Source organism: Thalassophryne amazonica, chromosome 4 (genome assembly GCF_902500255.1).
Source record: "Thalassophryne amazonica chromosome 4, fThaAma1.1, whole genome shotgun sequence".
NCBI lineage: Eukaryota > Metazoa > Chordata > Actinopteri > Batrachoidiformes > Batrachoididae > Thalassophryne > Thalassophryne amazonica.
In genome coordinates this window covers 121272706-121286530 of record NC_047106.1, presented here as the reverse complement: position 1 = coordinate 121286530, position 13825 = coordinate 121272706, and the positions used below count along the sequence as shown (strand labels likewise).

The 13825-nt window shown below is 39.8% G+C and overlaps 1 protein-coding gene across 1 annotated transcript; it reads left to right on the top strand.

Annotated features, from left to right (window-relative positions):
* Positions 1 to 8757: 8757 nt before the first annotated feature.
* On the top strand, positions 8758 to 13801 carry ttc36 (tetratricopeptide repeat domain 36). Its single transcript, XM_034168963.1, has 3 exons — positions 8758 to 9059; positions 9272 to 9460; positions 13405 to 13801. Exons 1-3 carry the CDS (start codon positions 8954 to 8956, stop codon positions 13662 to 13664), a joined length of 555 nt encoding a protein of 184 aa, XP_034024854.1. The 5' UTR covers positions 8758 to 8953; the 3' UTR covers positions 13665 to 13801.
* Positions 13802 to 13825: the final 24 nt, after the last annotated feature.

Below are 13825 nucleotides of genomic sequence, written 5' to 3'. Positions count from 1 at the left end.
TATTCAGCAATGGGTCTCAAACACGCACCATCCGGGCGGAGAGCACCCGCAACTGATCCGGATAACTACTGAACGTCTGCTGCCGCCTTCCCGGCGCGTTACCGTCTCTGCTACCGCTGGGTCCGTGATGTTTGGCCAGAGACTACTGTTATGTGTCGGACGCAGCTCGGAGAACCGACCAGCGTTTGAAGGACCCAGTATGAAATAAGCAGAGCACGGTACAAAGGCTAACTGAATTTAATACATAACAGTGATACAAAAATAACAGAAAGTGCGGTCTGGCGTGGTGCGCTCCCAGCAGCGCTAACGGTCCGGAGCCAGAAGCTGTTCGGACCCAAGGACCCCGCCGACACCCCCCAGGTGGCCGCAACAAACCGAGTCTGTGAAAGAAGGACCCATTTATGTGAGTCCACACTCTACACACAGAGAGAACACTTAAAGGTGTACAAACAGCAAACACTTCCTGGCTTGATTACTAATCAGCTTCCCAACCTGCAGGCATGGAACATCCAGTTCACAAAACTCCACTGCAGTGGAAGCCGATACATGACTAACATACAGCTCAATATAATAAAGGTGTGAGGGACACCACATTTACTGACTGTATAAATGTTAGTCACAAAATCTAACGTACCTCAGGAAGTGTGCTGACGAGCGTGAGACCTCACCCCCTCCTCTTTCACAGACCGTGCATCAAACCCTGGACGTTCTCTGCATCCACTGATGATGAGATGGCTCCCGAGACGACGATCTCTCCCGTCTGGTCACAAGGTCGAGTCTCTGGCAAATACACACTGTATACTCCAGTCTTAAATGCCACCATGCTCCAATCCATACAGATGCACCTCAGCTGTGAGTCCTGACGAGCCGCAGGTGACCAGGGTGAGGTCCTGATAACCTCAGCAACACAGCCACTCAGTCCCAAATGCAAGCCACCTGGAAGGAAAAACAAAAGACAGAAACAAAAAGGCAGCCAGGCCCCCCAGCCATACAACAACCTACCTATCATTAACTCTTTCATAATAAACTCTGAGCTTCAGTTACTCCACTTCCAATGTCAGATCTGCTGTTTCCTTTTTAAAAGCCCCAAAAGCCCACACCTCCCTGCATTTGCTTGTGTTCCAGATCACTGCTGCCAGTAATTGGAAACAAGCGAGAAATTCATTGAGCTGGAAACATTTTCAACTCTTGAGTCTCACTTACGCACCTTTCCAGGAGACAGGTGCAGCACTTACTTTCTTAGCAAACAATAACACTGATAAGCTACTGTTTTTTCATGTTCGATTGTAGTGTTCTGATAAATCCTGCCTGTATTTATATCGCTTACTGTGGCATCTGGCTGCTTCCCTTTGCAGTGGTATCTGCTGTTCCCCAGCACTGTTATCTTCTCTTTGTTACATGGAAGAAAACATCTTTTTAAAACCTCACACCTGTTTGGTGCCGAAGGAGCAGATGCTTTCATTTCCAACTGTAAAAATCTGTACGCTTTACTCTGTGCTCTCTATTGTCTTATTCTGTGATGTTTTCCTGTCGTGGATCAGCAGAATCTTTTTTATTCCTTCTATTCCAGCCTTCCTATAATACCTTTTGTTGCGGTTGGACTTTAAAACATCAAACTGACCTCTGTACCATATATACACCGTAGTAGGTGTTCCATGCCAACTTGATCACAGGTGGCAAAATGTGATGTCACAAAAAGTGATTTACTATAAAGATCATGTTGCCTCTGTACTGGTGTACAGAGGCAACATGACAAAAAAGGTCACTGTCTCACTACATTATTGATCTACTGTGAATGTTTTTTTTTCATCTTAACACTGATCAGTCCAAGATTTGTAGGTATTATCTTGAAGAACTTGCATTGTAAGTCCCTTCGGCTGCTCCCTTGTTTTTGCACTCGGGGTCGCCACAGCAAATCCAAGGTGGATCTGCATGTTGAATTGGCACAGGTTTTACGCCGGATGCCCTTCCTGACGCAACTCCACATTACATGGAGAAATGTGGCAAGGGTGGGATTTGAACCCAGAACCTTCTGCACTGAAACCAAGCGCATTAACCACTTGGCCATCACCCCTATCTTGAAGAATTTGCATTGCTAACTGAAATTCACTACCCCCCCACCCCATTTTGTTTCTGCTGCCACAGCAGATCCAGTTCAGATCTGAACTGGAATCCAGCATGTTTTGCCAAATGTCATTCCTGGCACAATTCCAATTCAATCAGACAACTCCTGTTTAAAGCAGATTTATTGCAGGAACAGAGCATTTTTTGAGTTTAACATCTAGCCTCTGCCCTCATCACTCCCTGCAGATGCTTGCTTGTTATATTTTGTTAGGTTCTGTTTTCAGAAAAAGGGCCTGGAGACGACAGATTGATTCGAATGTATTTTGAAGTGCTGAATTCAAAAATGACTATTGCCAAGCTGTATCTTTACTCCTTCACCACTAAAATGGCTGCTTTCCTACACATTTGCTTTTATTGTCTCTATAAAATAAAATGAAACTTCTATTTCCTTTCCAAAATTGAGGCAAGCAAGCTATATCGCTACTCCTTTACCACCTAATTAGCATAAAACAACCATGGCCTCCTAATTTATCAAACCTTCCACAAGTTTGTTTTTTGTTGCTCCAGAAAAGAATATGAAACTTCTGTTTCCATGTATTTTGACCTGCTGAATAATAATAATAATAATAAAAAAAATGCAGTTGGCACATTGTATCTCTACCCTGTCACCCCAATTTGCATAAAAAGGAAAGACAACCCATTTTATTTATGAGTCTGCTTGGATGTGTTCCAGAAACAAAATGAGAAAAAAAAAAAAAAAAATCAAGTATTTTGGTGAGATTAACTGTGAAATAACTATATTAAAGATGTACATGTAATCCTTTACAAAACATGTTTTTAGGATAAATATACATGTCTCTCAAAGCTTAAAATATGGGAAAAACATGTACATATGAATCTAAAATTGTGTGTGAGAAAGAAATATCAATATTCCTACATCCAACATAAACATTAAACTATCTTGTACACAAGACTATATATAATAGAATTCACATTCCTTAAACAACTTTGTATTGATAGAAACAATTTAACAAACACAAGTGCATTACAATCAAACCAAATGAACTAAGACTGATCAGTGAGGGCTTGGATCTGTTGCTGTTGATGACCGAGTAGAGTTCCCTGTGAGCTAAGGGTTTTGTGTAACTGGTCTGCTCCTGCTGAGTCTATGACATGGCCAGAAACTCCTGTTACAATTGAACCGAATGAACCAAGTTTGGACCCAAAAATGCAGGGAGCTGTGGTAAAAAGCAAAGTTACAATTTAGTGATTAACAAAGTTAACAGATGCTGGCACCAGAGCTCCGAAACACAATATTTTCACAAAAGTAATAAAGTTTATCAGTTTAAACTTTAAATATCTTGTCTTTGTGTTGTATTCAATTGATTATAGGTTGAAGAGGATTTGCAAATCATTGCATTTGTCGCGTTTTGGCCCTGATCGGGGCTTTGATTCTTTTTTTTTCTCCTTGTTTTACCCACCATCTGCCCCAGCTCTGTTGTATTAGTTATTTATCATGTATTTATTCTGTTCTATTTTGCTTTGTCACTTTGTTTCTTTGTTACTTTTCATATTTTAGTCATTGTCCAGTTCCGTTCTTGTTTTGTTTCATTGTTTATCACTTGTTTATTTTGTTCTTCTCATTTGTTAAATTATCTATTGTGCTTTAGTGGCGGGTTTTGTTAATCAGACTCTCTGTTTCCTTTATAGAATTTTTAGCCACTTTGTTTTCTTTGTCAGTTCCAGTTTAGTTTTGTCTTAGTGTTTATGTTCTTTCGTCCTCATGTTCATGCTCAGTTCCTTCTGATTCATAGTAATATCTGCCCTCGGTTTCTGATTGCTCCTAGTTCCCTGTTTCCCTCACTCCCCTCTGATTATATTCTCACTCCACTGCACCTGCCATTATGTCTTTGTCCCTCACTTTGATTCAATCTGTCTAGTGTTTCCATTCACTCACGCTCTTTGCACCTGCTCATGCATCTTTGTGTATTACATCACTCCACTTTGTGTACTCCCGTCCTCACAATCTTGCCCGTGTATAATCTTTGTCCATTAGCCACGCCCCTTTCTAGATTGTTCCTCTGTGCACCCAATTAACATGTGCTTCACATCACACTGATGTGTTTGCTCCTTATTTAAACCTTCACCGTCTCACAGCTCACCACCAGTTTGTTGTCTTGTACACATCCCAGTTCTCTTTCTCAGTCCTGATTTTTTGCCTTGCCATGTATCATATTTTTTGCTTTGTTCTCCTCGACCATGCTTCTTGTCTCATCCCGGATATCTGTGTTTGCCCGTGCCTCTGACCCCTGCTCAACTATGACTGCGTGTTTGCCTGATCCTGATTGTACCTCTGCGGATTGTACCTCTGCGGAGCAGTCTCGTCAGTCTCCCCGCCAAGTCGTCAGTCCTCCCTTGGCTTGGCGTCACTCCGAAAACCAGAGCCTGGAATAAAGACCATGTTTTCGCCAACACCTAAGCCTAATCTGTGAGTTTGCATTGAAGGTCCAGCCGCTATGGTTGCCGGGCAGCTGCCTGCCCTGACAGTATTCTATGTTTATTTACATTTTACACAATGTTACAACTTTATTGGAATTGGAGTTGTACATTTACTGGTCTTATAACATTCTATAGTCTCTCATTATTTTGTCCTTACACATTTTCTTCGATTTCTGAACATCTGTACAACATTTAATTGTGTATGCTGCTGTGAGAGCGTAATGTGGTGTCACACCTCTCACAGCAGTCTCATTGTGTTTATGTGCATGCACACAATTGTGCGTGAAACCATCACCGCGTACTCTGCTCGCATCTGTCTGACCATCTGTCACTCCTGACTGCGGCTGGAATTTTTCGGGTTTCGCCCATTTAGCCTGTTTCTGCCTGGTTCTGCCAACTTTGTGTTTTATGTGAAGGGACCCTTAATGATGACAGTCTTGCCTCCCATCTGCTGATAGTGTGCCATCAGCAGGAGTAGGACATCTGTGTGTCCTGCAGACAACAGTGACCCTGATGTTGGAGTTCACGTAATGAAGAACAAGCCATGTATCGGCCTCTTCATGGTGAGCTTTCAGTGGTTCAAGGTTCACAGCATTGTTGTTTGATAACACCAGTGGCAGCTGGCCCATAGGGGGGTGTTGGGGCACCTCTCTCCTAGATGTGGAGGGGGAAAATGATAAAATATATATTAAAAAGTATTATCAATGTCAGTTTTACTTAATAGTATGTGCCTACATGTAATCTGAATCAACATTTCCACCAACTGACTCTCATTCAATAGTGCATTTACACTGACAGCACAGAGTGTATCATTTCTTTTCTTGGGCGATCACTCCAAGAGCCCCTTGAAGTGCAGTGAAATGACCAATTGTGTATGTTGCTAAGGAAAAAAAACAATAAATATTTGGCCAATCAGCATCACCAAATTTAATATCTTGGGGGCGACAGAATATTCACCCCTGGACCAATTGTGTGTGGTTGCTAAGGAAAAATAATATGTATTTGGCCAAAATTATGGCTTGGCTCACCCCTGGATTCATCAAAGTGCTGCTGGTTTTGGCGGAAACAAAAACCCCACTGACATATGGCTTATATTTATTTTTTTGTCTCCCTGTATTTTGTTGGAGTAAGTTGAAGAACTTTGGAACTTTACGATTGCTGCTCCTCCTGTTCGTTATGTCCTCTGTGGTTTTTAACTGCGGATTCGCCTTTGGATCGCACTTCAGCTCAGGTGAGCTGATGAGCTGTTAGGATTTACTCCCAAATGTTGCTCCTGGTGTGGAAACCAGGATGAAAATTTAAGATAAAACGAATGAGTGATGTGTGCTTGTTTGTTTTAGGGGGTCAAAGTTGTGATCTTTATTGGTACAGTGGAGCAGTTATCACAGTTAGGGGAGACCGGGGCTGTTTGTAAAAGTGTTCAAAGCTGCAGCCATGCTGGCATTTTGGTCATAAAATATAATAGTAGTTTCAACTTGATTTCAGTTTACACATGATGAGGATAAGCCCACAGAAGTGAAATATTGTTTGTAGTATTCTACAGTCTAAAACAAATGATTTGCTCATCTTAACAAACAAACAAACTAAAAAAAACCTAAAACAACAATTTGCATTTTTTAAGACACTGTAAAGAGGCTTTCACACCGAAGGCATCAGCCCCGCCAGAGGCATCGCAAATCAGTCTAAAAAGCATTATTTTCAATGAGATGCATCACTTTTTGACGCGGCAAAAGCGTCACGTCAAAAAACAAGTTAAAGTGACAGTTCTGCTGGAAGTGCGCATTGCCGCTTGTCGACAGGCTGCCGCTGTCAAATTTCAACCCAGTCAAACTTTCACTGCTCTGAGCTGTGACATAGCTTTGCTGTGTCCAATAGAAATGAGGTGTCAAGCCAAAACACGGACGACTGCAGTGGCAGAAACCCCTGATCTGTATAAAACACTGTTATATATCAGTGGCAGAAACATGTCACAGAACTGCTCATTTATGCAGAGCATTTTTCTGAAGAAAATCCTTGCAAGTTTTTTTTTTTTTTTTACCTCAAAATTAATTTCTGATTACTGTAAAAAAAGTTTAAAACACTTGTAATTAAAATAGTAAAAATAAAATAAAAGCTTCTTTAGAAACCTTTCTTCATCTTTTTTCATAAATTAAACAGCTTTTTAAAAATAATAAAATAGTTGTTTTTTTAGAAGCAGGTGTTGGTTTGCTGGACATCTGCACAGCAAATCTTCCTGGTTGTGGGACAAAAAAAAAAAAAAAATTCTTAAAATATATAGAAACGCTAAACATTAAAAAAATAAAGAGAAACAAAAACATCCCCTCCCCCCCCTTTTGCCCCAAAAGAAAAATGATTTATTTATTTATTTATTTATTTTAATGGTCTTAGAATTAACAAAACCAATGCAGCTTTATTTGGTTAAAAAATATTTTATTTATTTACAAGTTAAAACATTCACTCAGCTCGACTGTGATTCTGCAGCCTAAATGCTAAGCTAACGTTAGCTGAACATTAAACCTACAGAAGTTCATGTCACAATTTATGTTTGAATTATTCTGACCTCAGACAAATTTGCAGAATTGAGCTCCGTTGCATAAAGTTGGTGTTTTTATATATCCAAAAGTGAGGAATTTTGGACTGAGTGGGTCTGCTCCATCACCCCGGCTGCCTGCCTCGCTCTGCCCAGGGATGAGGCCTGAACCCCGCCTCCTCCATGCGGGTCGGCCCGCTGTCGCGGTTCAATCGATACCCCGCCAAGTCGTCAGTCCTCCCTCGGCTCGGCGTCACTCTGAAAAGTAGCTGAAATAAAGGTTCTCCCAGTAGGGTGATGGGAGAATCCTTGTACTCTACTGCTGTTTTTTAAAGTTTTTTTCTTCGTTCTACATATGAAAATTCAAGGTGGCAATTGCTCAGCTGTTTTTGTGAAACAGCCAGAGTGTGACGTAGCAATCTCTGCCCCCTTGCCGCTTCCGGAGTGACACGTCTGACATCACTTGACGCGTTGGGAGACATTGATGCGTCGGGCTGCCGCTTCCAATGTGAAAGACCCATAACAGCCACTACTGAGTTCACAAAAGATGCTTATAGTCAGACTAACTCAAGTTTAGCAAAGCATTTAATTAAGTGATTTTGTATACTTAATTTGCTTTGTCCTCTACACTGTTCATTAATTTTAACCAATTTAATTTAAAGTTTTGGTGTTATTAGTTTGCAGAATTATTTAATTTAAGTTATTCTAACTTCTTTATTTTGCATCCATTCCACTCAGAAATATTCATGCAAATTATTACCTTAAATTAATCTTAATTTTCTCTCTCTCACACACACACACACCACCTATTTCACTCCCTCTCTTTTTTGGAAGGTGATGTGAACATTGTAGTATGTACATAATGTTATTTTGTCAATTGAGGACTTTTTCCATATTTTGAAAGACTAAATTTGGTGATATTATGTATTCTGTTAAGGGGGTGTCTCTGTAAAACCCAGGATGTGTTTGGCTGAAGATAATGGCAGTGCAGCACAGTATGATGTACTGTGTGTGTAATTGGTGTCAAATGGTGAAATGTTCCTCACTGAAGAACTTGAGTGTTGTATTGTATTTGATACTGTTCCTTTCCAAAGTATAACTGACACCTAATATAGATGTAAATGGTTAACTTTATCTATGAAACTGCTGATTTTGAGAAGGACATTAAATTATTATTGTAGACTTATAGTAATTTTCCAACTGTTCATTTGAATGCCTGTACTGGACTAGGCAGGGAAATCTATTGACACAACAGCCCCACCAAGATTTTTGTTCAACCGTGCAGCAGGAGCAACTTGGGGATTACAGATCTTGCTTTTTCATGGTTTGTTAAATAAACCATGTCACAAGCCCACCTCTATGACCTTCAGGCTCGTAAAAACATAATAACCATTGGTGGAAATAAAAAAAAAAATACAAATTTACATAGTGACATGAAGAGACACAGCAGAATCTAAAGCAACCTGTGAAATATGCTTGTTAAGCTGATTTGTATATCTATTAATATATATAATTAGATTCACTGGCAAAGGTGGGTGAGGGGTGACAGGGGAGTGGATCTAGATGCCCAGCTTCAGGCACAATTTTTTTTTATTATTAGCAGTAAAAGTACAAACTGGAGTAGTATCTTCCATACATTTTTTTTTTCTTTTTCGTGTTCCAGCAGAACTGCAGTCATGCAATCATTTCTGTGTTATCCAAATATGGATGTGCTCAGTGCAAGCAAAGCTCAAAGTCCTCTTTTGCTTCCACCCACTTCTTTGATTGGCTGGGAGAAACAGTAGTTAGGAATGAAGGGAATTCTCCACTCAGGTGAAATTTAGTTGTGATTGCTGGTTTTCTTTGGTGACACAAGTTCTGATGGCCTCAGAACATGACAGAGCTGTACTCCAGGCGATATTTAATCCCACCACCCCCTTTGGAGACGTCCCAGGCCAACACCAAGAGGAGGAATTAATCGATGATGGTGAGCGTGAGTTTCACATATGTCAGAGCCTTTTCCATTCATCATTTCACACCATGCTGTTTGTTTGAACACATTCCGTTCCTGGTCTCAAAGAAAATATGACATTTTAATCCACAGTGAATTCTTGAGGTGGCGTTTCTGTGTTTTTCTTGCCACGGTACCTGTCAATTGAGTTTGACAGCATTTTCAACCCATTTATCTCCTCCTACCAGACAGTGGCTTTGACACAGAGTTGCTGAAAAATGTGAAAGAACTGGAGATGCAGGGCGTCTCGGCAGCAGAGGCTGGGGATTTGCAATGTGCACTTCAGCGGTTCAGCCAGGCAATCCAGATCCTGCCACAGCGAGCTTCGGCCTATAATAACCGGGCTCAGACCCTACGGCTGCAGGGGAACACAGCAGGTACATGCCACAGATTCAATAATAATCCTTTTCAGAACCACATCAGCGTGCTTTCAGATCAGTCTGATGTCTGAGACCAGCAGGGCAGAATGTCACAGCTTTGTCTACCTGATGTGTCCCGTCAAATACTTTGTACAGGCTTTTGTTTCATTTACTTGTCTGTCAAAAAGCTGCATGTGACACTCAATATGTATATTTCTTTTTTAGCTCAAAATTATTTTATATTGCAATTACTGTGGGAAATAATGGTATTTCACCTTACAATTGTGATCTGGTCAATATATAGTCTTGTTATCCTATTTCTCAAGTTATCAAAGCTGAATGAACAAAATCATTCTGAAGTGTATTTCACTGGGTATGTGATGGTCTAGTGGTTAAGCGTTGGTCTTGAGACCAGAGGATCCTCAGTTCAAATCCCAGCCTGACCAGAAAATAACTGAGGGCCCTAGTTGCTCCCAGTGTGTAGTGGGCGCCTTGCATGGCAGCAGCCTGACACTGGGGTGAATGTGAGGCATTATTTTAAAGCGCTTTGAGCATCTGATGCAGATGGAAAAGTGATATATAAATGCAGTCCATTTACTGTCTTTATTCAACACCTCATTTATACTGAAATATCAAAATAAATTGGTGACATCACTAAGCATCACTCTTTGAAGGATCCTTGGGTACCACTGGAAAGGCTTTGTTTCCAATGAGTGGTTTCATATGGAAGCTAATGTGAGAAGTATCATTTGAATTGTGAGGGAGCATCATTTTGACCATGTGGTGCATTTCTCTGTGCTTGATCGAGCAGCTGGAGAAGGTGATGTTCATCTTTCACTTGGCTGTGACAGATCGGCGGCTACTTTCAAGAAGTGGAGATGGACAGGTTGTCTGCCTGAGTGGTGCCATCCAGGACCCAAAGTAGTTTCCTTAGTGTGGCACCAGCACATGCTCCCTGAACTGACTTTTATCCAGTCCACTCTACTTCATGTAAACATTAGAGGGACAAAGACTCACCAGCAACTCAAAATCATACACTCACACATGTTCAGCTGCTTATTCAAGATTGGGTCATGAGGGGCTGGAGCCTAGCCCAGCAGTCATAGGGCATAAAGTAAGGTACATTCTGGACAAGATGCCAGTCTGACACAGACACATATAGACAAACACATTCACAACTGCATGCAAACCTACGAACCTTCTAATTAACTTAGCTTGCATGTCTTTGAATGTGGGAGGAAACCGGAGCACCTGGAGGAAACCCAAGCAAACATGGGGAGAACATGCAAACTCCACATAGAAACCCCAGAGGTGGGAACTGATCCCATGACCTTTTCCCCACTTGCTAACCACCAAGCCATACTGTATGTATATGTATATATATATATATATATATATATATATATATATATATATATATGAACTGATTAAATTTTCAAGGTCAAAGGTCAAAGACAGGATGAAAAAAATCTAAATTCCATCAAATTGATTTCACATTTGAGAGTGTTATGTAGAATGATATCCTTTATCGACTGACAAAGGTTGATCCAGATCTGATCCAGATTACAGATTTTGTGGCCATGTAAATTTAACATTGAAACCCCCATTTAAAGTATATTTTACATTATATTTTAATCAAGCATTCCCCAATTACTCTCATATTTGAAAGTGTGATGCAGACTGGCACTCACTATCACCTGACAAATGTTGTGGACATTTGAATTTAATATGGAAAAGCCCTTTTGCTGTATATTTTTTATTATATCTCAATCAACAGTGCCTCAATTACTCTTATTTTTTTTATTATGGATTTACCTACGCCACCAAAATTGGATGGAGGTTCCAGTTTTATGCCTGTTTGTCTGTCTTCCAGTTATCAGTCGGAAACCAAGTGCTAAAGAGCAATGAGTACTTGTGCATAGCAAAAATACACAATGTTCTGTAAAAATGATCTATAAAAGAATTGAGAAAGTGAAGAAGTTGAAATAGAAAAACCTGATAACACCACAAAAAAACTTTGATTCAAGTGCCTGAACTAAATACATACTCCTGACTAGGGATGGGTATCGAGAACCGGTTCCTTTCGGGTATCATTAAGAAATGATTCGATCCACCGACATCAATAAGCTTTGTGCTTAACGATTCTATCGGTCCTTCAGAGTAGCCGTTGTTTTGGCGGGTGTTTGTCAGGAAAATGATCATTTCTCTACATTGATTACAGACCCTGCAGCGGGTCAATCAACTTTTCTGCAGCGCGGCTTTGCTTTGAACCTTGAACCAATCGAAGCAGTGGTTCGCAGATTGAAGCAATGCTTCGATCGATTGCTTCGTTTATTTCTTTCTTTCGCTTAATTTTCGTCCGCTAAAACCCTAAAGAGCATACGTCTGTGAGTATTATTTACCTTTTCTATGTTAAACCGACCTGTTATGGTCTTCTGAAACAGTTGATAGATGTATTTTAGAACTTAAAAATGGGAGCGATGCTAACGCGTTAGCATGTCTATGGCATTTTCAATGTTAAAAGTTATCATTTAGCAATTGCAGCAGTCATCATGTTCGGGTGCATTTGTTTTCAAATTGTAATATTACTTAAATTTATTTTTGCTTATATATTAATAATCTAATGATTATTATATACAATTTTAGAGAAAGAGACATAAGAACCTGAATAGAAACACAACAGAAAATATATAAGCAACTAACAATGAACATACATAAATAAATACATACATACAGAAATAAATAAGTGTTTCCTGTGAACACCTGGTGACTCTCACACCTCCATTTCATCCCTGTCTTATTTAAGTTTAATGACAGTTTGTTTCAGTCAAACCATATTTTCAGTTTGTTAATTTCTTCAGTGATTTCCTCCAGAACTATCTGCCAAACTAGAAAACTGCTGCATCCTAGTAAGAGCAGAATACTACTGGAATGAATCTGAATAAGGAAAGTTGTATTTTTTTTTCTCACCTAAATGGATACTCCAGTTTATCGTCTGGAATAGTCCCAGATTGCATTTCAGAGCTTCTAGAATTGAAATATTTTCGTGCAGGTGGTGTTGGGGGGTAATTTTGGGTTTCGGCTTTTTTTTTGTTTTTCACCACTTTCATCCCTGAATATGAGTTGTGATTCACTTTTGTGCGGATTAAAGTTACTAACTGGGACTCCTGTCTCGTTGCGAGAAAGAAACGAGAATCGTCCTCCGTACTGTTCACACAGCTCCAAACGCTACGCGGCTCTCTGACAAGTCAAGATAGAACGATAGAATCCAGTCTGAATTAATAACCTCAAAGCGAAACACAGTTTTGTTTATTTTTATTTATGTCCAGAGATCAAAGATGAAATTAGTCACTGTATCCTTAAGGATACAGTGACTAATTTCATATTTAGTTACTTTAAGACTCAAGGAAATACATAGAAAACCTGTAAAGCCTACTTTTAGTACAAAATTCACGAGGTATCGATAAGGGAATCGATAAGGAATTGGATCGATAAGCAGAATTGATAATGGCATCGATATCGATACAATTTTATCAATACCCATCCCTACTCCTGACATATGATCACATTTAATTCAGCTTTTGAAAACTCACTTCTAACAGGACTTTGACCTTGAAATTTTTTTCCAAGGTAAAATTTTGTGGAATTGGAAAATTCCACAAAAGGTTTGTGCTCTAGTTGAAAGGATGTGTCCTCTGACCATGCCAGCATCAAACAACAGACTTTTTGGTTATACTATCTCACTTTACATCATGTTATAAGAGGCTTTCAATTATTGAAAAAAAAATGGCAATTTTTTGAAAGACTAATTTAAAATGTTATATTCCACTTAAGGCCTTTTAAGAGTTATGAATGAAATACCTTTTAAGACTTTAAGGATCTGCAGGAACCCTGTGTTAATATTACTGAAAAGCTTTGTTCTTAATGTGTGCAATCCTCACTGTGTGCTTGGGGTTTCTCAGGAGCTCTGGAGGATCTAGACCGAGCCATCAACCTGAGTGGCGTCAGTGGGCTAAGCGCATGCCAGGCTTTGGTCCAAAGAGGACTTCTCCATCGCTTAGAACATCAGGACGAGAAGGCCAGGGCTGATTTTGAGAAAGCAGCTGCACTTGGAAGTGAATTTGCTCGACAACAAGCAGTTTTACTAAATCCATATGCTGCTTTGTGCAACCGGATGCTGTCAGAAGCGATCAACAAACTGCGTAATCCTGACATTTTATAGATAAACACATTAAATCAAAGCTTCTTTTATGTGCAAATTCTCCATTTTGAACACTATTAATAAAACATTTACTTGAGTACTGACAGTTTACTCTCATTTTTAACCACTTGGAGCAACTACTGCTTATTTTGTTATCCTACATTCTATTTTTTTTTTTATAT